This window comes from Hippoglossus stenolepis, chromosome 24 (genome assembly GCF_022539355.2).
Source record: "Hippoglossus stenolepis isolate QCI-W04-F060 chromosome 24, HSTE1.2, whole genome shotgun sequence".
NCBI lineage: Eukaryota > Metazoa > Chordata > Actinopteri > Pleuronectiformes > Pleuronectidae > Hippoglossus > Hippoglossus stenolepis.
Genome location: NC_061506.1, coordinates 472,218 through 496,025, shown reverse-complemented (window position 1 = coordinate 496,025; position 23,808 = coordinate 472,218). Strand labels below are relative to the sequence as shown.

The 23,808-nt window shown below is 48.5% G+C and overlaps 4 protein-coding genes across 6 annotated transcripts; 2 read left to right on the top strand and 2 right to left on the bottom strand.

Annotated features, from left to right (window-relative positions):
* The first annotated feature begins 383 nt into the window (after window positions 1-383).
* LOC118103505 (oocyte zinc finger protein XlCOF6) lies at window positions 384-8,191 on the top strand. Its single transcript, XM_035150540.2, has 12 exons — window positions 384-532; window positions 4,558-4,760; window positions 4,854-4,922; window positions 5,084-5,179; window positions 5,384-5,482; window positions 5,649-5,772; window positions 5,844-6,141; window positions 6,227-6,273; window positions 6,362-6,486; window positions 6,561-7,083; window positions 7,231-7,686; window positions 7,861-8,191. Exons 1-12 carry the CDS (start codon window positions 529-531, stop codon window positions 8,097-8,099), a joined length of 2,283 nt encoding a protein of 760 aa, XP_035006431.2. The 5' UTR covers window positions 384-528; the 3' UTR covers window positions 8,100-8,191.
* A 225-nt stretch (window positions 8,192-8,416) lies between these two features.
* On the bottom strand, window positions 8,417-13,807 carry f2 (coagulation factor II (thrombin)). Its single transcript, XM_035150536.2, has 15 exons — window positions 13,626-13,807; window positions 12,934-13,014; window positions 12,714-12,793; window positions 12,591-12,615; window positions 12,106-12,171; window positions 11,876-11,984; window positions 11,663-11,799; window positions 11,202-11,495; window positions 10,635-10,751; window positions 10,397-10,523; window positions 10,136-10,303; window positions 9,891-10,064; window positions 9,381-9,559; window positions 9,044-9,114; window positions 8,417-8,642 (listed from the first exon to the last, which is right to left on the bottom strand). The coding sequence occupies exons 1-15, from the start codon at window positions 13,693-13,695 to the stop codon at window positions 8,502-8,504; spliced, it is 1,839 nt and encodes a 612-aa protein (XP_035006427.1). The 5' UTR covers window positions 13,696-13,807; the 3' UTR covers window positions 8,417-8,501.
* Window positions 13,808-15,200: 1,393 nt separating this feature from the next.
* fbxo3 (F-box protein 3) lies at window positions 15,201-19,034 on the top strand. 3 transcript variants are annotated; one of them, XM_035150539.2, is made up of 12 exons: window positions 15,201-15,391; window positions 15,831-15,920; window positions 16,151-16,314; window positions 16,471-16,585; window positions 16,674-16,878; window positions 16,974-17,019; window positions 17,108-17,192; window positions 17,292-17,414; window positions 17,496-17,611; window positions 17,702-17,809; window positions 17,955-18,028; window positions 18,115-19,034. In XM_035150539.2, exons 1-12 carry the CDS (start codon window positions 15,288-15,290, stop codon window positions 18,250-18,252), a joined length of 1,368 nt encoding a protein of 455 aa, XP_035006430.1. In that variant the 5' UTR covers window positions 15,201-15,287; the 3' UTR covers window positions 18,253-19,034. The 3 variants fall into 3 exon arrangements, with proteins under 3 accessions (XP_035006430.1, XP_035006429.1, XP_035006428.1); XM_035150538.1 differs by having other exon boundaries at window positions 15,202-15,391; window positions 18,159-19,034; XM_035150537.1 differs by having other exon boundaries at window positions 15,203-15,391; window positions 17,955-18,037; window positions 18,159-19,034.
* Window positions 19,035-19,878: 844 nt separating this feature from the next.
* LOC118103657 (chromosome alignment-maintaining phosphoprotein 1) lies at window positions 19,879-22,421 on the bottom strand. The gene is made up of 3 exons (XM_047339072.1): window positions 22,281-22,421; window positions 21,241-22,152; window positions 19,879-21,154 (listed from the first exon to the last, which is right to left on the bottom strand). Exons 2-3 carry the CDS (start codon window positions 22,121-22,123, stop codon window positions 20,784-20,786), a joined length of 1,254 nt encoding a protein of 417 aa, XP_047195028.1. The 5' UTR covers window positions 22,124-22,152; window positions 22,281-22,421; the 3' UTR covers window positions 19,879-20,783.
* Window positions 22,422-23,808: the final 1,387 nt, after the last annotated feature.

Sequence of the window (23,808 nt, the reverse complement as noted above, 5' to 3'; positions counted from 1 at the left end):
ACAATGTGAAACTCATCTGACATTTTCACTTTACAGTTTGTTCACATCTTGTCAAAACTAAAAAACACTGAACTGATATCATGATAATAATACTTATGAGTAGTAGTATTAGTAATAATGTTAATAATAATAATATTGAGTTCTTCTGCACATTAAACTTCTGCATCAGTGCAGAATCAGAGATGGTTGTTTGTCTCCATCTGGTGGTTGATTTGATTTACTACAGCTACATGATTAAAAACCTTGATAACCTTGTAGTGGAAATACTCTGAGTATTGTTTTACCTTCGGTAGTAACTCCTTACCAATAATAAGTAATTATAAGAGTATATTTATCTCTCTCTCCTTCTGTCTGTCTGGAAAGCGGAAGTGTTTCTCTCTCCCGTGGTTTAGCTTCCGGTGTGTTAGCTTGGCTCCATGGTAAACAGCGCTAGCCGTTAGCTGTCGGTGCTAGCGGTGCTAACGGAGCTAGCGGTGCTAACCCGAGCTCCAGACAGGTGGAGAGCAGGTGAACTTCGCCAGGAGCATTATGGGTAAATCCTGTTCGTGTTTATTCATCACTACCTGTTTCCCTCAGCAGCTGTTAGCAGCTAACGTTAGCTAGCTAGCTAGCTAGCAGGACCGATACCAACCAGACTCCGTTCAGAACTGTCACAGTTTACATTTACTTTGGTTCAAAGGGAAGTAAATACTCAGTAGAATATATAATACTACAGCTGTAATAACTCGGCTATACTTACTTATTACTTCGGCTTATATTTGGCACATATAAGTGATTATTGTACGTAAAAGAATCATAAAACGCAACGTTGTGTTGTGTAAGTGAACTGTTTTCACTGTCTCCTGTTGGCTTTAAAGAGATAAAAGTTAATATATATTTAATAAAACTCAATGATGATATTCATCCATCCATCAAAGTTCATTCAACGTCACATTTTAAACACAGGATTAAATGAAATGTTGCTGATGGACCAGACAGATCCTGGATTATAGACCGAGTGTAGTTCATCATGTGTCAGATCCAGTTTGTTCCTGCTCTTTGCTCAGTGTCCAGACACACAACATGACAACCTGGCAACCTGACAACATGACAACATCACAACATGACAACCTGACAACATGACAACCTGACAACCTGACAACATGACAACATGGCAACATGGCAACATGACAACCTGACAACCTGACAACCTGACAACATGACAACTGACAACATGACAACTACAACCCCTCAAGCTGACAACTGACAACATGGCAACCTGGCAACATGACAACATGACAACATGACAACCTGACAACCTGACAACATGGCAACCTGACAACATGGCAACCTGACAACATGACAACCTGGCAACATGACAACATGACAACCTGACAACATGACAACCTGGCAACCTGACAGCCTGACAACATGACAACCTGACAACCTGACAACCTGACAACATGGCAACGCTGACAACCTGACAACATGACAACATGGCAACATGACAACCTGACAACATGGCAACATGCAACCTGACAACCTGACAACATGGCAACCTGACAACACTGGCAACTGACACGCCTGACAACTGACAACAGGCAACGCAACATGACAACTGACACGGCAACGCAACTGCAACGCAATGACAACGACTGACGCAGACAACCTGACAACATGGCAACCTGACAACCTGGCAACATGACAACCTGACAACATGACAACTGGCAACCTGACAACCTGACAACATGACAACCTGGCAACCTGACAGCCTGACAACATGACAACATGACAACCTGACAACCTGACAACATGGCAACATGGCAACCTGACAACATGGCAACTGGCAACATGGCAACATGACAACTGACAACATGACAATTGACAACCTGACAACATGACAACCTGACACTGACAACCTGACAACCTGACAACATGGCAACATGACAACGGCAACCTGACAACATGACAACATGGCAACATGACAACCTGACAACATGGCAACAGGCAACATGACAACCTGACAACATGACAACCTGGCAACCTGACAACATGACAACATGGCAACATGACAACCTGACAACATGAACATCAACCTGACAACATGGAAAACAACTGACAACGCAACATGACAACCTGACAACATGGCAACTGGCAACATGACAACCTGACAACATGACAACTGGCAACCTGACAACCTGACAACCTGACACATGGCAACGGCAACTGACAACCTGACAACATGCTGACTGGCAAGACAACCGCATCCACAACTGACAACAGACAACGCAACCTGACAGCCTGACAACATGACAACATGACAACCTGACAACCTGACAACATGGCAACATGGCAACCTGACAACATGGCAACATGGCAACATGGCAACATGACAACCTGACAACATGACAACATGGCAACCTGACAACATGACAACATGACAACCTGACAACATGACAACCTGACAACCTGACAACATGGCAACCTGACAGCCTGACAACGACAACAGACAACCTGACAACATGACAACCTGACAACCTGACAACATGGCAACCTGACAACCTGGCAACATGACAACCTGACAACATGACAACTGCAACCTGACAACCTGACAACATGACAACCTGACAACCTGACAACCTGACAACATGACAACATGACAACCTGACAACCTGACAACATGGCAACATGGCAACCTGACAACATGGCAACATGGCAACATGGCAACATGACAACCTGACAACATGACAACGGCAACCTGGTGACAACCTGACAACATGACAACCTGACAACCTGACAACGGCAACATGACAACCTGGCAACATGACAACCTGACAACCTGACAACAGGCACCGGCACAACAACAACCTGACAACATGACAACCTGACAACCTGACAACATGACAACATGACAACCTGACAACATGACAACCTGACAACCTGACAACATGGCAACCTGACAACATGGCAACCTGACAACATGACAACCTGACAACCTGACAACATGGCAACATGGCAACATGACAACTGACAACATGACAACCTGACAACATGACAACCTGACAACAGGCAATGACAACATGAACGACAAGCAACGACAAGAAACACAACGACACACGAGCTGCAACGTGACAACCTGACAACATGACAACCTGACAACCTGACAACCTGACAACATGACAACATGGCAACCTGACAACATGGCAACCTGACAACATGGCAACCTGACAACATGACAACCTGACAACATGACAACATGGCAACATGACAGCCTGACAACCTGACAACATGGCAACCTGACAACATGACAACCTGACAACATGGAAACCTGACAACCTGACAACATGACAACCTGACAACCTGACAACCTGACAACATGACAACATGGCAACATGACAGCCTGACAACCTGACAACATGGCAACCTGGCAACATGACAACCTGACAACATGACAACCTGACAACCTGACAACATGACAACATGGCAACCTGACAACCTGACAACATGACAACATGACAACCTGACAACACACAACCTGACAACAACGCAACCTGACAACATGACAACATCTGACAACATGGCAACATGGCAACTGACAACTGACAAGGCAACATACAACTGCCAACAAGACAACCAACCTGACAACACAACCTGGCAACTGACAACTGACAACATGACAACCTGGCAACCTGGCAACATGACAACCTGACAACATGACAACCTGACAACATGGCAACGGCACGACAACGACAACCTGACAACCTGACAACATGACAACTGACAACACAGCAACTGACAACATGACAGCAACCTGACAACATGACAACCTGACAACATGGCAACATGGCAACCTGACAACATGACAACCTGACAACATGACAACCTGACAACATGACAACCTGACAACATGACAACATGGCAACCTGACAACATGACAACTGACAACATGACAACCTGACAACATGACAACCTGACAACACTGACAACATGACAACCTGACAACCTGACAACATCACAACCTGACAACATGACAACCTGACAACATGACAACCTGACAACCGACAACCTGACAACACTGACAACTGACAACATGACAACCTGACAACATGACAACATGACAACCTGACAACATGACAACATGACAACATGACAACCCACTGACAACCTGGCAACCTGACAACATGACAACTGACAACATGACAACCTGGCAACGCACGACAACCTGACAACGACAACCTGGCAACCTGACAACATGACAACCTGACAACATCTGACAACCTGACAACATGACAACCTGACAACATGACAACCTGACAACCTGGCAACCTGACGTCTCCTCACGGAGCCTCACAAGCTGGTCTCATTCAGACCTGGTTCAGTTAGAGCTCGTTCTCTAGTGTTTACTGATGTTTCAACTTCAGCCAAACTCCATGTGGAGAATTACAAACTTTCTGGTTTATTCTGAAATATTCTCACTAATATTAACACAACAATCCTGACATAGAAAAGTGTTTATGTGATTGAATTGTTCATGTTAAACATATGACTTTTTTCACGACTGAGTGTCCCCCCCCTCAGCCTCCCCTCTCCCCCTGTCCTCCCTGCGGCTCCTCGTCCCCCCCCTCCGCCTGCTGACGGCGGCCATGTGGCAGGTCGCTCAGCATCAGAGCGTGAAGCACTACGGGATGCTGGAGGACTTCGTTTCCATGGTGACCGAGGCGGTGCCACAGCTGCTGACGGACAGACAGAGGAGCCTGCTGCTGGCGGCTCTGAGGGCCAAGGTGTGTGTGTGGACGCCAGGCGTAACCATAGCAACAGTGATGTGTGGATGCAGATGCTGACTGACACCCCCCCTACTTCCTGTTTACCTGCAGGTGACCCTCTCTGACTCTGAGGACGTGCACACTCACCTGGACAGGATCCGCCCCGTCTCCCAGGCAACGGTAAGAGAGGAAGTTCAGCTGTCGAACGACTAATCGTTGCAACTTGAACTCATGTTTGACCTGTGACCAGACTGCAGTGCATTCTGGGAAACGGAGGATGTGTCCTCCAGATGTTGGAAACCCAGCTGTCGTGGTGACGGTGTGTTTGTCTTCTGTCTCAGCGGCAGGACCACGAGGCGGACGACTGGTGTTCGGCTCTGTTCACGCTGACTGACAAAGTGACACAGAGCCCTGCAGACAGACAGCGCCTCCTGCAGGTCAGTGAGCAAAACAGCACAAAACGAACGTCTGCGTTACATAAGATAGTGTAAATGATGGTTTTATTGGTCATGTGACCCCTGAGCTGATGACAACAGATCAGTGACGTCATCAGGTCGATTGACATCATCACAGAAACATGTGACATGTGACAGTGGGGGGGTCACAAGCTCCAGAAGTGACCGTCTCTCCGTCTGTTTCAGGAAGTGTTTAACCAGAGTTTTGACTCCGCCCTCCAGTCCCTTGTGTCCGACTTCCTCTCCAGGATAGAGCAGATGTTTCCTGTGCCCGACTTCAAGCAGGTGATCCCACCCCCCCACCCCCCACACACTGAATTTCTGAGGCTCTGCAAGGTTTAATTCTCAGACATCGAACATTTATTGTTGACCCAGGAAGAGTTTTTGTGTTTCGTTACAAACACACATTTAAAAACAAGGAGATAAACATAAATACATGTCTGTGTCTCAGTCCGCTTCCTGGCTCGATGCTGCCCCTGCTGGTGTGGAGGGCTGTCTGCAGGAGGCGCAGCGTGAAGATCTGAGGAAGCTGCTGACCAATCAGAGCTGTTCTCTGGGCCGAGCCACCACCACAGGTACGAAGTCACTTCCTGGTTCGGGTCACGTGACTTCAACTGTTTTTAATGTTGACGTTGTTTTTCCTCAGTGAGTCGAGACTCAGAGAGGATTCTTCTCTCCGCCTGGTCCCACCCACTCTTCACCAAACTGACCAATCGTGAGCCACCGCCTGCTGACACTCAAGAACAGTCGCACGCCGTCACCGGTGCGGTCGGCTGTTCGCAGCTGGACGCGGAGCTGGTGAAGGTGGAGGTGGTGGTCATGACGGAGGACGAGCAGGAGGAAGTGGAGGAGGCCGTGATTGGTCAGACCGTGGAGCCAGTGGAGCAGGAAGCGGCGGGTGGCGAGGAATGCTCCGAAACACCCGTGATGCTGCAGGTGGACGGGTCAGACGCCGTTTATCTCTCACACTCATGGTCATGTTCAGCTCGTTTCTGATTATAAACTAATCATGTGACATGTTTTCTGCAGGTTAAAGGACTCACCTGGAAACTCTGCCGACCAATCAGAAGACACAGGTAAAACGCACACACACACACACACACACGCACACACACACACACACAGAGACCAGTTTATATCATGAGCTCCTGCCTTTCTCCACAGTCGACCAATCAGATCAGTCGTGCTCCGAGGTCACAGCCAATACTCTGTACAGCATTTCCCATAATTCTCAGCGTGTGGCTCACAAGTGTCCTCAGTGCAGCAAGTGTTTCATCTACCGCTCTCAGGTGAGTGTTCTCCGTTCTGACACTAGAGGGCGCTGTCGCACACGCTCTGTCCTCATTGTAGCGTCTGTCCACAGGTGATCCGTCACCTGCGCACCAACAAGTCCTGCGGCGCCACCTTAACCACGGCGGGAGTCGTGAACCTGCCGGATCCACCGGGCGTTCGTGACGAGGAGCCTTGCCCCGCTGAGCCCCGCCTCCCAGAGCCCCGCCCCACCAGGACCCTCTCCTGCTTCCAGTGTAACGCCGTTTTCATAACCAAAGCCGAGCTGCTGTCGCACCAGCGCAGCCACCGGGCGCGACCCGTGTACCAGTGTGGTCAGTGCGACAAGGAGTTCCACCACCTGTCCAGCCTGACCAATCACAAGCAGACTCACCTGCACCAGGGAGGCTTCACCTGCAGCCGCTGCGACAAAGTGTTTGAGTCGCCGAAGGAGCGAGACGCCCACCGGCTGCAGCACCGGCTGCCCGACCTCACGTGCACGGTGTGCGAGCAGACGTTCAGCTCGCAGACGCTGCTGCTGCGCCACCTGCAGACTCACTCGGTGGAGGGCGCCAACCCGCGCTACAGCTGCCGCTTCTGTGAGCTGAGCTTCTCAGGTAAAACTTTCTTTCTACTGAGCTTTGGTAACGACAGAACCCGGTCGTCAGCACCGATCAATGACACAATCATTTCTAATCAATGTTGTCCAACGCTGCTCCGTCACTTCCTGGACTCCTGATGCTGATGTTGGTCATGTGATCCAGGTGTGACTGAGCTTCGTATCCACCAGCGCACGCACACGTTCCGCTCCTACCAGTGTGACCAGTGCAGTAAGACGTACAGCTCGCTCACCGGCCTCCAGTCTCACCGGGCGAGCCACAGCAGCGAGAGCCGCTTCCTGTGTCCGCAGTGCGGCAAACGCTTCAAGACGCGGGACGGGCTGGAGGGTCACCTCAGGACGCACACCGGCGAGCGGCCCTACCGCTGCCCCTACTGCCCCAAAGACTTCACTGCGCTCGCCGGCCTCAACGTGCACGTGCGGCGGCACACCGGGGAGCGCCCGTACGTGTGCAAGGTGTGTGGTAAGGGCTGGCCGTCCGGGGGCGACCTGCAGAAACACATGAGGACGCACACGGGAGAACGACCATACGTCTGCCAGGACTGTGGGAAGGCGTTCTCCATTTCCTGTCACCTGACCGAACACCGGAGAATACACACAGGTACGAAACACAACTTTATGTGTAACTATATCTGACAGACACACACGTTTGAGTTGTATCTATTGTTTTTATTGTGTATCCATTATGTCTGTTAAATCTGATTTGTGTGTGATTCTGTTGTGTATTGTCTGTGCCTCGTGTGTGTCATGTTCTTTGTGTGTGTCTGTTGTGTAGGAGAGAAGCCGTTCTCGTGTCCAGATTGTGGTAAATGTCTGAGGAGGAAGTTCGACCTGAAGAAACACATGTTGTCTCACAGCAGCGTTCGACCCTACGCCTGCGTCTACTGCGCCAAGAGCTACACGCGCAAAACTCACCTGAGCCGCCACCTGCTCACACACAGCGCCGCCGCCGCACACGTGGAGGCGGAGCCCAGCGACCACGACTCAAACACGCCCCCTGCTGTCTGTACATGATCCTAAATACAGTTTTTATCATTTACAAAGTGATGAAAACAAGTGAATCATTGTGAATTAAAATGATAAAAACGTCATCTGCTCCACATCAACATTAATGAAGATGTATTCCCTTTGTATCTGAGCTGAACTATTGATTATTGATTGATTGACAGTTTGTCTTCTTCCTCCAACTTGAAACTACAAATGTAAAATGTTATTTTCTGGTATTTCTCAGTAGGAACTGATTGTTACTGTTTGTGTTGCCATGGAGATTCTGTGTGATGTTAAATATCCACATATTTTTACAGGTTTTGTATTCAGACCAGAGGCGAGTGTCATAGACAGGAAGTGAGCTTTATTAAGCATGGTGAGAACAGGAAGTGTGTTAGTCGACTCCCCCCCCCCTGATGGTTCCCCTGCTCAGCCTGTACTCTCGATGGTTTTCTTGATCCACCTGCTCAGCCTGAACAGGTGAGTGTAGAAGCCGTACTTTCCGTCTCGGTCGCAGCCCTCGCCCCACGACACGATGCCCATCTGGTACCAGCGGTTCTCCGACGGGTACTGCCCGGGGAAACACAGACCGTCAGTTGATCTTTAAATCATCGACTCGTCACAAACTGCTGCGACTGTTCTGTTCTAATCCACCGATAAAACCAAACCTTTCAGAAATGTGCACTGTTGTCATCTAGGTTTATTGTTTCATCACTTGTTGGACATTTCACAGACCGATAATTCATCAATCAGGTGAATCAATAGTAGAAATAGGGACTTGAATTGCTCCTGTTTGTATTAACAGTGAAGAACTGGTTTCTAAATCAGATCCCAGTGGTTTTATTAACAGAGTTAAACTCAGCTGGAATCATATCATCTGTATCTATGTAATTTAGAATAAACTTAAATGTCTTATAAACCAGTTCTTCCATGTTGAAGATATTAAACAGATTCAGTATTGGGAATCAAACCTTCATCACAAACGGCCCACCGCTGTCTCCCTCACAGGCGTCGCCTCGCTCAGCGTCCTCGGGTTTAAAACCTGCAACACACACTTTACTGTTCAACAGCAAAACGTTGACCTGATGGTGGCGCTACACGAAGACTCCTTTAAAGTATTAATACTTAAATTAATCAATACATTGACATTTCCTGCATTCAAAATTATAAAAGTGTTGTATATAGTTTTATTGGAAAGTTTAATGATGGATTCACTTTTGTGATTGAGGAAACTGTGTTTTGATATTAAAGTTCCAAATGTGAAATCAGTACTGAAGAGTTCAGGAACAAATGAGGAAGAAGAGTTACCAGCACAGAACATGTTGTCTGTGATCCTGACGCTTGTGGAGCTCATGCAGATGTCCTGGTCCACGATCGGTAGATGGATCTGCTGGAGGACGCCGGGGAGGCTTCTGGACGATGGTTTCCAGGATTCCCTCAGGTTCCCCCAGCCGGTCACTCGGCCCTTATAGCCCTCGGACAGCAGACTGAAAAACAACGTTCAGATTAAAACACGAACCCTCGGGGTCCCACGAAGGAACGAGCTACATCCGACCACGTCCAAAGGGAAGTGTTCCTGTCCTCTAAAGTCCGTCTGAGGGAGTGTTGGGTTTTCACCAAACTACGAAGTGCAACAACATGAACACGGACCTTCTCCCATTGGGACAATTCCTCATGTCAGCAGACTTTCCAGATAACCTTTGACCTTCAGACGTGTTCGGACAGCAGCTCGTGGAATCATGTGACTGAATATCAGGCCGTGCCCTTTGACCCAACTTGTGGAAGTTGGGTTTTCCCAGTAAAGCCAGTTTGTCTTACTCTATGGCGACCTTCTTGTTGGGCAGGCAGATGGGGGAGATCTTGTCTGTGAATGCGACGGGCCGTCTCATGTGCAGCAAGGCGATGTCCCGGTTCAGGTTCGACTTCCAGTTGTACTTGGGGTGGATGATGATTCTATCGATGGGCACGATCCTCTCAATGCCGCGCTCATATCTGGAGGTTTGAGAAGATGTTTGTGTCAGTCCATGGGAAGACATGTCAGAGAAAAGGTTCAGTTGTCCTACATGGTTCTGTGGTGTTTCCCGAGGCGGACCAGGATGTCGTTGGTGGTGAAGTTCTTGTTCCAGGGCGGGTAGAGGATGCAGTGAGCTGCCGTGAGGATCCACTGGTCACTGATCAGACTGGCTCCACACAGCAGCTCCTGGGGGCTTCGCTTGAACAGCATCACCTGCCTACAGGACGGGTTGGAACCTTTAACCTTCAAATAGCATTACCATGTTTTACAGTGTGGTAACCATGGTGACAGCTTGGGATAGGTGTGTTACCACGGTGCCGAGGCCTCCTGGGCGCTGTCGCCCCCAACGATGCGTTTTTCCATGTACGACTCCAACAGCTCCTCCTCCTTTTGGTCCTTTATCCCCTTCAACTCAAACAGGGGGCGCTGTCCACACTCTGCAACACAGCCCAGTTAACCAATGAGGTGATGACGAGCCGAGCACAGAACCAATCAGACGCTCAGTTAGTTAACCAGCTGTTAAACAGGTGACCAATGAATGGACTCACCACTTTCTCCCAGTCCGAAGGTGCGAGGATTGAAAATGTTTTTCCTCTTTGGAACTAAGACGGAACGTTCTCTCTCACCAGTCGCTGGCGTCTCCAGCTGGCTCAGCAGTCGGTCCTCTGAAGGACAGACAGGTGAGAGACAGACGGGTGAGAGAGAGACAGACAGGTGAGAGAGAGACAGACGGGTGAGAGAGGACAGACGGGTGAGACAGACAGGTGAGAGGAGAGAGACAGGTGAGACAGACAGGTGAGAGAGAGACAGACGGGTGAGAGAGAGAGGTGAGAGAGGAGAGACAGACGGGTGAGAGACAGACGGGTGAGACAGACAGGTGAGAGAGAGAGACGGGTGAGACAGACAGGTGAGAGAGAGACAGACGGGTGAGAGAGACAGGTGAGAGAGAGAGAGACGGGTGAGACAGACAGGTGAGAGAGAGAGACAGGTGAGACAGACAGGTGAGAGAGACAGACGGGTGAGAGAGACAGACAGGTGAGACAGACGGGTAAGACAGACAGGTGAGAGGTGGGTAACCCCTGTGCTACACCCTAGTACCGATGCGTTGTAGTTACCACAGAGGTCCAGGTCACAGAAGTCCACCGTCACATTTCCAGAAACCTCCACGTAGCACCAGGGCCCCTCTGGGTCGTTGTCAGGGTTACGGCACTTGTTTCCCTGGAGGGTGACCTCGGGGATGAAGTCCTTGTCTCGGCTGAGTCCCACGACCTGCGGCGAGGACCACTCCAGACAGGTGTGGCCTCCCAGGGTCACGTGCAGGTCGCCCTCGTAGTCTACGCCATAGCTTCTTAGACACGCTCCGGTTTGGACCGGTTCGGGGGCCACGGTTGACGGGACAAAGTCCTCACCTTCACAGAAAATAGACATTCCTTCATCTCAGTCAGAACTTTAATGCTCGTACAAGATCATTAGCTGGGTCCCGATTCCGGGGGGGCGTCCACCAAAAGAGACGTGTCTGTGAGGCGAAGACGAGCGCTTGTGTTGCTGCGTTTCACGGCTGACTGAGGACACTCACCACATGTCGGGACCCTGCAGGCCTCCTTCTGCACCGTCGGGTCCTTGGTGAAGCACCAGGGGCCCTCAGCACGACTGTCGGGGTTTCGACAGAAGTTCTCCTGCAGGTTACTGTTCGGCTCCGAGGCGTTAAACTCCCTACAGACAGGTCAACAGACAGGTCAACAGACAGGTCAACAGACAGACTGGTTGATTTAGGTCTGTGCTTGGTTACCTCATGATGGGATGTGGGAAGTTGCTACTCCAGTACTGACATTGTCTCCCTGATTTTGTGATGTTGACATTTCCTTCATAGTTAAACCCCTTACTGAAAATACACTGACCTGAACACACACACACACACACACACACACACACACACACACACACACACACACACACACACACAGTGTCAATGTACTTGTACATTTGAACAGGTTAAAGTTTCATTTTGTTTGTGTTTACCTTCTACACACTGTCTGATCACATCGATGTTCTGTTGTGTTCTTGTCATCTGAGTTCCTTTACAGTCTGGAACACACACAGACAGACATTACACACACACAGACACACAGAGACGACAGTTATACACACACACACACACACACAGACAGACAGACAGTTACACACACACAGACAGACAGACAGGTGGTGTTTGTGTACTCTGAGTTGTGTCTGTTTGAGCTGTGGACTTTGTTCCAGTGTTTTTCAGCAGCTGAGTAAACTAAAGTTACAAATCTTTGTCAGAGTGATTGTTATACTTCATGTACTTCAATCTCCACAGTAAAAGTACTTCATGTACATTTAGAAAACTCTTGTAATGTAACTATACATTATGTTAAAGTGAATGAAGTCAAAGTAATGTGACCTAACCTCAAAGTAAAGTAAATATAAATAAAGGATGGTAAATGTATGTAGCTGTCAAAGTACAGTGAAGTAGCAGTACTCACCCAGGTACTTCATCCAGAAGTTTTCCTGAAGGGAACAGATGACACGGAATGAGAAGTGCTCTTAATGTTATTCTACCTGTTTCCATGACGATGACAGAGTGATAATTGAAAGTGGAGTCGTACTGTTTTCTCCGTCTGTTCGAACACCTCTCGGGCCTCTTCATGGTCGCACACCTCCTCCACACACTCTCTCTCCAGGTTCCCTACACAATCACACAACCACACAGATTCAACGAGATATAATCCAATCTGTGGATTCAGTATTTACACGAAACAGGTTTTAAGTCGACCTGTAACCTCTGCTGTCGTCATAACAACACTTGGACCCCACGAGGTGAGTTACCTGGTTTCATCTCCTCGAACAGCTGATTGGCTCGTCGGTTCCGGACCAGAACCTCCGACGCTCGCTGGCTGTTGAGGAAAACTACGACAACGACACGTCAGAGCTTTGAGAACATTTTGATTAGATGTTAAAGTCAGATGAGATTAGACTCAATTAGTTTTAGATACATTTTAATTTGCTAGTTTGATTTGGTTTATTTAACTGCAGAAAAATCTGATCTTTATTTGAAGAAATAATCTTTTACGAAACTAAAAGTATCTGCACTGTTTTATAAAAATAACACATTAAAGGTCCAATACCTGCATTGAAAAAAGTATCATCAGTACAATGTCACTAAAGTATCAAAAGTAAAAGTACTAATAATTCTGTATTTGAATGTAGTAGTACATGAACTATCATGTATACAGTACAGTTAGAGTGTACTAATGCACAAGAAGTACTACCTCACAGATGTACTCGAGCTAAAGTACGTAGGTCAGTAAGAAATACATTCAACACTTTTTTTACTTGAAAATAGAAAGTAGAAAGTGAATATATGTATATTATTGACATGACTATTTTATAATCCAGCGTTTCTACCTGAACTCGAGTTATTGTAACGCCCCAGTAAACAGTTATAATCAGTTATAATCAGTTATAAACAGTTATAATCAGTTATAATCAGATATAAACAGATGAGTCCATGTTGGTACCATCGTCCGCTCGGCAGCTGTGCAGCAGGAGCAGCAGTAGAACAGCAGCTGGTTTCGATGGTTCCACCATGATCCAAACGTCCGAACCAGATCCAGCAGTCTCCCTCTTCAGCCTGTCTCCGTCTCACTGTCCCTGTGGGGGGGTATTGACCAAAGGGTCAAAGTATGAGTTGCTCACGATGCTGAGTCCTGAACGTGTTTACTCTGAAGTTCAATACAACCAGGCCGTCCCTCCACAATAAAGCTCCAGAGGAATCCGAGTGAGCAGAACTTCAAGTCGAATCCTCATGTTTAAAAGTTTCCTTCAGTATCACAGTTCATCACTGAGCTCACTGGTCCCAGTTCAGCTGCTTTCATCTGAAAGAACAGGAACTGGTCCCAGTTCAGGGGCTTTATTCTGAAAGAACAGGAACTGATCCCAGTTCAGGGGCTTTATTCTGAAAGAACAGGCGCTGATCCCAGTTCAGGGTTAGGGCTAGGAGTTTTGTTTGCGATTTTTAGTCATTGTACGTTAACAAACTCCTCCCACATAGTTAATGAGACTTCGTACGATCTGGAAACCTCCACGATGAAAAGTCATTAATAGATTGATCGTTGAGGGGCGTGGCCTTGAACCTGGAAACAGGAAGTGGTTGTATTTTGAGTGAACATATTATTGAAGACATATTATCCATGACTATATACATTCGCAGTCATAGCGCCACCTACTGGGGACAAATACCTGGAGGTTTTTATCTTTTCCACATCCAGAAGATTCCTGATGGTGACGCCAGAGGTGAAAGGTCGGCGGCGCACAGAAGTCATGAGGATTGATTTGACCGCAGGAACTTTAGCTCTGTTTGAAACTCTGAGTAAACAGACGCGTTGGCCCTGAGCCTCTAACAGGTCCAAACTACACACAGTGAAGAACATGACGAGGCTGAAGCTACGAGGACAAGAGGAAAGAAAGTGCAGGTCTCTCTGAGTCTATTGATCCGTGGGACTCAGCTGAGTAAATATGTACTTTACAGATACTGAGGTCAAGGTCCTTCACACTGAAAGTCCTCGTGCAGACTCCTGCTTTTCTCTGACCACCTCCATGAGGTCTGGTTCCTGCCAATGGTTCCACCACAGTATCTAGTTCTCACCTTCCGTCTGTTCTCTCCAGAACCAGAGGAACCTGTTCTTTACCTCGTTTCTATCCTACACCTGGGACCGGTCACACGTCAGTGCTGTCCCACCTCACATGTCCTCAATGTGGGACCAATACAGGGTCCTCCTTTCTCTCTAGGCCTCCACGCACACTTACTTATATCTGTTTATATATATATATATCAGAAGAAAGCCTGAAGACAATCCTCTCCAATCTGGTCCAAGCTGTCACTTGGACTCGAGGATGAAGAAGGTCAAAGGTCAAGGTCACTGTGACCTCCTGTTCTTCTGAATGTGATGAATCAGAAACAGTAAAAGGAGAATTTCCTCACATCTAATACAAACACTGGATGAAGCGATCAGGAGGTCAAAGGTCACCGTGTCCTCTCCTGTGACGGGCCGCAGTGCAGAGCCGCCTGCAGCAGGGGGCGCTGCAGCCGCGAGGTGAGGGCGCTGCAGCTCGGAGGAGAAGAAGCAGGTGGTGGGTGAAGGCGGAAGCAGCAGCCGCAGCAGCCGCAGATCTTTGTAACCATGGCCGCCTCCAGCCCCGAGTCCCCCGTCGTGCTGGTGGACGAGCTCCCGTCAGACCCGCTGCTGCACGTCCTGTCCTTCCTGAGCTTCCGGGACCTGATCCAGTGAGTCCGCTGCTCCGCTGCACAGCCCCCGGCTAGCTGCGGGCTAACGGCTAATGCTAACAACACCGGGGACCGATGAAGGGACATTGGAAACGACCTGAAGCTAATGTTGCTACAAACACTCAGTGTGTAGCAGCTCGTTAGCTTAGCATGTAGCCTGTGTGTTTGTCCTGACCTCTGCTACAGACGCGTTTCTACCGACAGCTCTGCACAACAACAGGTTCCGGTCTGAGCGGGTTTCACGTGATCATAGAGTTCAGAGACACGAACCAGTGCTCTTTACTGGGGAAGGACATGGAAACCTGTCCAGGCTGGTTTGACTACCGCTCCTGTTTCTACAGCTGCAGCTCTGGTTGTGTGTTTGATCAGTAACATATTGAAATAGATTAATGTGTGTGTCTCTGTGTGTCTCTGTGTCTGTCTGTGTGTCCCTCCACAGCTGCAGTTATGTCAGCAGGAGGCTGAACGAACTGTCCAAACACAACCCTCTGTGGAAGAGTCACTGCTCCAAGCACTGGCTGCTGTCAGAGTGAGTCCTGTCAATCAGACACCGTCACTGATCTGTCATTTAGGATCAATGCACTTCATATTCATATTTTGATCTTAGGTTTGGAGACGTTTTCTAATATTTCTTCAGTTTTATTACGACACTGTTTTTATATTGTTGTGAAGTTGTAAAGTTAAAGTGTGTGTGTGTGTGTGTGTGTGTGTGTGTGTGTGTGTGTGTGTGTGTGTGTGTGTGTGTTTGTGTGTGTGTAGTGCGGACCGGCTGCAGAGTGGGCTGTCCTGGTTCTGTCTGTTCAAACAGAACTACAGAGACCTGGGTCGCTACATCCAGTTCTACCCGGAGCTGAAGAGAGCGTGGGAGCAGCTGAAGAGCTTCCTGCAGCAGAGGTGTCCACGAATGATCGCATCCCTCAAAGGTCTCACACACAGACACACACACACAGACACACACACACACACACACACACACACACACACACAGACACTTTCAGGAACATGTGAGAATTCCGCTTCACAGAAGAACTCGTGATCTTCTTCTGTGACGTTATCCCTTGTTTCTGTTCCTCCTCCAGAGGGCGCCACAGAGGTGGAGCTTAACGACATCGAGGCTCAGATTGGCTGCAGCCTTCCTCACGACTACCGCTGCTCGTACCGCATCCACAACGGACAGAAACTGGTCATCCCCGGGTCGGTGTCCGTCCAACTGAGCCCCACCCTCTGTCTTACCTCTTCCTGTCTGTCTGACGACTTCCTGTCTGTGTGTCTGTGTGGTCAGGCTGATGGGCAGCATGTCTCTGTCCAACCACTACCGCTCGGAGGTCCTGCTGGACGTGGAGACGGCGGCGGGCGGTTTCCAGCAGAGGAAGGGGATGAGACGCTGCCTCCCGCTCACCTTCTGCTTCCACACCGGACTCAGTCAGTACATGGCGCTGGAGCCCGCCGAGGGACGCAGGATGTTCGAGAGCTTCTACCCCTGCCCCGTGCGTGACCTTCCTGTCCGCCTGTCCTTTCAAAATAAAGGTGCTTCACAGAGAGGAGGAAGTTGAAAGCTGAAAGTTGTTTTTCTGCGTTTCAGGACCAGACGGCTCAGGATCCCTCGGCCATCGACATGTTCATCACAGGTTGGTTCACTCGTCTGGGCTCTGATCACTGTCAATTCAGCTGCTTTTACTTTGAAAAATGTATCATTACATGTGTGTTTGTGTTCAGGTTCCTGTTTCGTGGAGTGGTTCACAACCTACGTCCACAACGTGGTCACAGGAGAATATCCAATCATCAGAGACCAGATCTTCAGGTAACACACACACACACACACACACACACACACACACACATACATACATTTCCTCCAAGTTAAGATGTAAACTTGACTCGTGCACATTTGTGTCCACAGGTACGTGCACGATAAAAACTGCGTGGCGACCACTGGTGACATCACCGTCTCAGTTTCTACCTCTTTCCTGCCGGAACTTTCCTCCGTCCACCCGCCGCACTTCTTCTTCACCTACCGCATCAGGTACGTGTGTCCACGCCGGCGCCGGCGTGTGTCAAACCGCTCCTCGGGTTTCATCTTTTAATCTGTGTGACGTCTTTTCAGGATCGAGATGTCGAGCAGCGCTTCGCCCGAAGCCGCCTGTCAGCTCGACAGCCGCTACTGGAAGATCACCACCTCCGACGGCAACGTGGAGGAAGTTCAGGGACCCGGCGTGGTCGGTACGCTGCTCTCATCGCCTGACCCCGCCCCTGTATGTCTCAGCTGTGATTGGCTGAGATGAGCTGCTGACTGTTTGTGTTTCTGTGCAGGAGAGTTTCCCGTCATGACGCCTGGAAAAGTCCATGAATACGCCAGCTGCACCACGTTCTCCACGCCATCAGAGTACATGGAGGGTCACTACACCTTCCACAGACTCGGTAACTGTACTGTGAAGGAGCAGCAGGGCTTTTATTGTGAAGGAGCTGCAGTTCTTATATTGTGAAGGGTTAAGCTTCTGGTCTTTTAGTTTGAAGATCTGTTTGAAATGACCCCCCCTTGTTTTGTTGTTTGTTTGTGTCGTAGCCAATAAGGAAGAGGTTTTCCACGTGGCGATCCCTCGCTTCCACATGGTCTGCCCCCCCTTCAGGGAGCCTGTGGTACGAACGGTAAAATCAGCTGTTTGTTATTATCATGTAATACTACACCTCCCATCATGCACCTGTGGAATGTTTTATTGTGACAGTTTGTTGTAGATGACTGTTTCCTGCTTGGGTGTCGTCCCTGCAGCACAAACCGTCAACCAGCTTCACACCTCGCCTCGACGACCACGACCCTGACGACGAGTACTGCGACGGAGACGGCGACGACTTCGGTGACCTGAGAGGAATCAACATGGCTGCGCTGGAGGGGGCGTGGTGTCCCCGACACATCTGACCTCGGACCCCCCCTCACTGCAGTGTGATGAACTTTATTCAGGCCTGGTTGGTGATCGACTCTGTTCCGTGCGTGGAACAGAGCGGCGGTCGGACGCTGAGGTGCAGTTTCCTTCTTTTCTTACAACATTTCTCTTTGTGATCAGAAACTGTGGGAGGAGAAGGACGACACGATGATGTCATCGTCTTCTCCTCCACTTAAAGGACGTCGTCCATCAATCAGCTGACTTCCTGTTCAGTGTCGATGCGGCACCAATCAGGAGCGAGTGGGAGCTTTTGGTTTTTGTTTGTTCCTCCGTAGAAAGGTTTGGTTCTTTATTGTTTAAGTCTTTTCCACTGCAGGAGCCGAACTCTGTTACTCGGCTGCTTCGGCCTCGTTATGGATTAGTTCATCACTGGTCCATCAACTGGTTTCTCTCTGATTTAAACATGAACTTAATTGGAACAGAACCAACAGGATTCACTTTAGGTCCCTGATCCGTTTGACTCTGATCACTGTTATTGATCAGTGTAAGAGCGCCCTCTGCAGGACTACAGGGCAAACTACGTACAGCACAAGATGGAGGCTTCCTCCACACTGACCCTTTTCAGTTAGAACTCTAATCACTGTTGCTATGGTTACTGCAGATAAACACAGAAAGTGAGACTTTAGTAAACGATGACTCAGAGAGGTTCTCTTCCTGATTGGTTCTCTTCAGTCACATGACTCGACTACCAGCGGTGAACACAAAGCGTCGCTAACACTTCCTGTCAGTAACAGTTCCACCTCGTCGTCGCTCAGAGGAAAGAAATCCCTGCTCCGACTCTTCAGCTTCACTGCTCCTCTGTTACTAAGCAACCGACTGCAGAGGAGACAATCTACTTCCTGTTTACATCACATGACCAGTGGACGTGACACGTGTTTAATTTGAAAATGAAAACATATCAGTGTGGACGGAGCCTCAGAAGCTGAGAACAAGTTAAATAAACAGGTCGTCATTATGGGCTCGGTCTTTACAGTAGAATCAACGTCATTCTTCTTCTCTTCATTGGCTTGTTTCTCAAAACATGAAATCTTCTTCCTGACGTTGACGCTAACGAACAGTTTGATATAAGCTCATTTATTTACCTCATGTCTCCGCACATTAAACCAACGATGTTACGACGTATTATTTTGAAAGGTCGTTTACTCAACACGTCACATTGACTTCCTGCAGTGGAAAAATAATCAGTGTTTCTGTTTCCTCGTGTTTTCTGAAATCATGTGAGGAACAAACTGGGCTTTTATTTTGGAGGATGCTGCGTCGTCATGTTTTTGTTCTCGGGATGTTTTTCCCTCCTCGCGAGGAGGCGTCGTCGTTGTCACGCTCTGATGTGATTGGTGGGTTTGTTTTTGTATGTTTTGGTTAAATAAAAAAGAAACTGACAACTGTTACATCATCCTGAGCTTTCGACCACGCCCATTAGCTTCATCAGCTGGAGATTGACAGAAGAAGAAGAAACTCTGCGTTCACGACAGGATGCTCTGAACATCACACTGGGCTGTTTCCTGTCTTTGTTTCCCTTCACAATAAAACCAGACATAAGAGCAATCACACAGATTAAAAACAGACTTTTATTCTTTAGTCAAACTCACTGACGTCAACACGCTTCTACATGTAACACTAGTTTTTATTAAAATCTTCAGAAAACACAGAACGTAAACCAACACGTTAAGAGTGTGTGTTCCGTGTTTTGTGTGTCTTGTGTGTTTCGTCCAGTTTGTGATCGATCCTGAGTTTCAGGTTGAAGATGCAGCTTTGATCTGAAGTGTTTTCATCAGTAATAAATTGATCTTTGATCGATGACTCATCTCAGGAAACGAGCTGTTCTGTGACCAACCCACAACAAATAAAACTAAAGGTTTGTTTCATGTTTTTATGAACATTTAAAAAAATGTTGAAATGTCTTTTTAAAGTTTCTTATTCAAGGAGTATAAAAATGTGTGCATTTGTTAAAAGATAAATGTGACTCAACAGGAGATTGGCTCCAGGTGAAAACGTGTCGACCAATGAGGACGTCACAATTCAGTGGCTGCATATGAAGACTCCCCGGCCAATAGGAAGGGTTCTAACAGGTAACCCCTCTTGGCCCAGCCTATCCCAGGAGTCGCTGCACTCCGGTCACAGCGCTGACGAGACGTCGGAAACTTCAGTGACTTCACGCTTCAACCAAACATGTTCAAAAACAAGAGACTTTAAAACCAATGTCCAACTTCACTTTGTTGTTACTAGGCAACAGGGAAAAGGGGCGGGACTAGTGACCAGACGGCTCAGGGGATTTGACCTTTGACTTCCTCTGCAGCAGTAAAACAGCACCTGACTGGAGAATCAGCGCCACCTGCTGTTCGTCTCATATTCACTTCGTTTGTCAGTTAAAAATGATGATTAAAAATGTTCAGAACCAGAACCGGGTCGACATGATGATGGAGTATGTGGTTCCTGGTCCTGCCCCCCTCCCTTCATTCATCCTCCTCCTGTTCTTCTATCACCTTCCTCGTCATCCGTCGTTTCCTCCCCGCTCTGGTCTTTTTCCCCTCCTCCTCTCCCTCCTCGTGCTCCTCCTGCTCCTCGTGCTCCTCGTGCTCCCCCACCCTTGCCGCCCCGCCCACCTCCCCCTCCTCCCGGGCGTTGCAGCGGCTGCAGTGCCTCCTGAAGCCGCCCAGGTAGTGGGACCTGAAGCAGCAGAAGGGGCAGGCGTAGCGTCCGGGCCGATGAGCCGTCCTGACGTGCTGCTGCAGACGACTCGGCAGGAAGAAGGAGCTCGAGCAGTCCTTACACCCGTACGGACGCTCCACGTCGTGGCAGCGCGCCACGTGACTGATGGCGAAACCTGCAACACACACACAGGTACATGCACGTCAGCTGACACACTCTCACTGTCTTCTACGAATCATTCATCGATAACTCAGACGGGACCTTTCAGTTTGGTCTTCCAGCCACAGATGAGGCACACGAAGCGGTTGGAGGTGAAGTGCACCACCTTGGCCGTGGCCTTCATCTCCTCGTTCAGCAGCTCTCCGGTCATCCCGGCCTCCTCGTCCTCCTCTGGCGTGCTGCTCACCGTCTGTCTGAGCGTGACCACGTCTCGCCTGATGGCCTGGGAGGCGTACGCTTTGGGGATGTCGTGTTTCTTCATCACGTGGTTGACGCTCACAACTTTCAGCTTGTTCTTGCAGCCGCAGATGAGGCAGCGGTAAATGCTGCCGTCGTACGTCAGAATGTTTTCCTCTCCCTCGCCGTCAGGTTTCTCTGACTCCAACTCCCGGGGGGCGCCATCCTCATCCTTTCCTTCCTCCTCACTGCTCCTCTTTCTTTTCAGAGCCTCCTCCTCGCCTTCCTCTGGCATCTTCTTCTCCTCCTCCTCACCTTCATCTCCCATCTTCTTCTTCTTCTCCTCACCTTTATCTCCCATCTTCTCCTCCGCCTCCGCCTCCTCCTCACCTCCATCTCCCATCTTCTTCTCGTCCTCCTCCTCACCTCCATCTCCCATCTTCTTCTCTCGTCCCCCCGCCTCCCTGTCGTCCATGCAGTGTTTGGAGATGATGTGCTTGTAGAGCTTGGTGAAGTCCCTGCAGGTGAAGAAGCAGACGGAGCAGTGGAACAGGCGGGCGGTGCTCTGGTACGTCAGGATGTTTCCGAGGCGACCCACCACCTCCTCGTCCAGGCACGTGGGGTGGGACGCCGCCATGTGGGACAGCTGCTGGGCGTGGCTCTTGGAGAAGTGGCCGCAGTGGGAGCAGTGCAGGTGAGCGGCCACGCCCCCTCCCGCCTCGCCACGCGTGTGAATGATGACGGACATCACACAGGCCGGACAGGAAACACACCGGACTGTCAAAGTAAAACACGTCCCGGGACAGTAAACACGAGCTGCTGCTGTAACGAGGCACCGCAGCTAACAGGCTAACTGGATGCTAACTCCCGCTTTAAAGACCGTTACACCGACTTTCTGCACCGACCTGTTTATCTGTAAAAAGATCCTGAACCAGAACCGACATCCAACCGACCCGGGAGAAGAGTTTAACCCGGGTTAGGTTCGTGCTAGGGTCGAATCCACTGAGCAACCGCAGCATGCTCAGCTTCCGTGTTTTCCTCCCGCACAGCCAATCAGCGTCGTTCACCCGCCTGACGCTTGACCAATCATACTTGCCTATTAACAAAACATTCAAAATAAAAGCTCAGACATTTTATTTTGAAAGGACAGTTATTAAGATGGTAATAAATGTTTTGACTTTAATTATAAAAAACAACAATAAAGCCTGAATAAAAATGAATTTAGAATAAATTGATGGTTTGTTTATAGGAGAGAAGGAAACATCCCAGATGAGAAGTTCATCCTGAGATGAATCACTTTCAGCTTTTTGAATCAGATCTTTTGAAAATTGACTTCTTGACTTTTTCTGAAGTGAATTTCTCAGATGAGGAAGCACATAAACTCAGATTGATGGTTTTCAGAGTAAAAGCTTTCACTGTTGTAAATCCAACGATATTTAATGTACACATAAAAAACACAAGTTGAGTGGCCTGATCTTTAATCTAAATTATTAATAATTCATTCATTAATTGTGTTAATTAATTTGCCTATAAAGTGATAAAAGAAAGTCTTGACTCAAAGTTTCCATGAAAACGATGTGAACTTTGTTATATAAGAACAAACAGAGTATTTTTAGAGGTGATGAATGTACAGCTGAGTAACTGGGTTATTGTGTGTGTGTGTGTGTGTGTGTGTGTGTGTGTGTGTGTGTGTGTGTGTGTGTGTGTGTGTGTGTGTGTGTGTGTGTGTGTGTGTGTGTGTGTGTGTGTGTGTGTGTCAGACTAATGTGATTAATGAAGCTATTTCTGTCCATAGACGCAAATAAAAGCTGCTGAGGAGAGAAGAGAGGACTACATCTCCCATCATCCACTTCAGTATGACATCGTCAGGTGTGTGTGTGTCTGTGTGTGTGTGTGTGTCTGTGTGTGTGTGTGTGAACTTAACGCCACCAGGCAGCCGTCTAATTGGCTGCTGGGGAGATGCTTGCCCATTGGGTTGCTTAGTGACCATAAGAAACTTTAAATCACCGCAGCCAATAGGTAAAGTTAGTTCAAGAAGAACTTTATTGATACACTCGCTGATCAATAAACTACAATAATAATAATAATAATTATTTAGTTCTTCTTCAGTGATTTCCAGCAGCGCTGCTAAACTCTGGTGACACCCGGTGGCCGTAGTCTTCCGTCCATCCGTCCGTCTCATTCTTGTGAACACGATATCTCAAGAACTTCTCGAGGGAATTTCTTCAAATTCGGCTCAAACGTTCACTTCGACTCACAGATGAACTGATTAGATTTGGGAGGTCAAAGGTCACAGTGTTCTCATATGAGTCAGGATTTAATTTGTAATTGACTGAAACTGAACTGGTTTCTGGAGATTTACAGCCACAGGCCAGTGGTTCTACTTTAATACGTAGAAGAAGAAGAATTCAGTGACCTAGTTACTTTTACAGT

Excerpts from the sequence above, each read along its gene's own strand:
- LOC118103505 (XM_035150540.2), top strand. Across the intron at positions 6,274-6,361 it reads CGACCAATCAGAAGACACAG|TCGACCAATCAGATCAGTCG; the intron begins GTAAAACGCACA and ends CTTTCTCCACAG. Across the intron at positions 7,687-7,860 it reads ACACCGGAGAATACACACAG|GAGAGAAGCCGTTCTCGTGT; the intron begins GTACGAAACACA and ends TCTGTTGTGTAG.
- f2 (XM_035150536.2), bottom strand. The coding sequence starts at position 13,695 with ATGGTGGAACCATCGAAACCAGCTGCTGTTCTACTGCTGCTCCTGCTG. Across the intron at positions 12,794-12,933 it reads GTTCGAGGAGATGAAACCAG|GGAACCTGGAGAGAGAGTGT; the intron begins GTAACTCACCTC and ends GTGATTGTGTAG. Across the intron at positions 10,304-10,396 it reads CAGGAGGCCTCGGCACCGTG|GCAGGTGATGCTGTTCAAGC; the intron begins GTAACACACCTA and ends CCCGTCCTGTAG.
- fbxo3 (XM_035150537.1), top strand. The coding sequence starts at position 15,288 with ATGGCCGCCTCCAGCCCCGAGTCCCCCGTCGTGCTGGTGGACGAGCTC. Across the intron at positions 15,392-15,830 it reads AGCTTCCGGGACCTGATCCA|CTGCAGTTATGTCAGCAGGA; the intron begins GTGAGTCCGCTG and ends GTCCCTCCACAG. Across the intron at positions 17,193-17,291 it reads ATCAGAGACCAGATCTTCAG|GTACGTGCACGATAAAAACT; the intron begins GTAACACACACA and ends TTGTGTCCACAG.
- LOC118103657 (XM_047339072.1), bottom strand. The coding sequence starts at position 22,123 with ATGTCCGTCATCATTCACACGCGTGGCGAGGCGGGAGGGGGCGTGGCC. Across the intron at positions 21,155-21,240 it reads CTGGAAGACCAAACTGAAAG|GTTTCGCCATCAGTCACGTG; the intron begins GTCCCGTCTGAG and ends TGTGTGTTGCAG.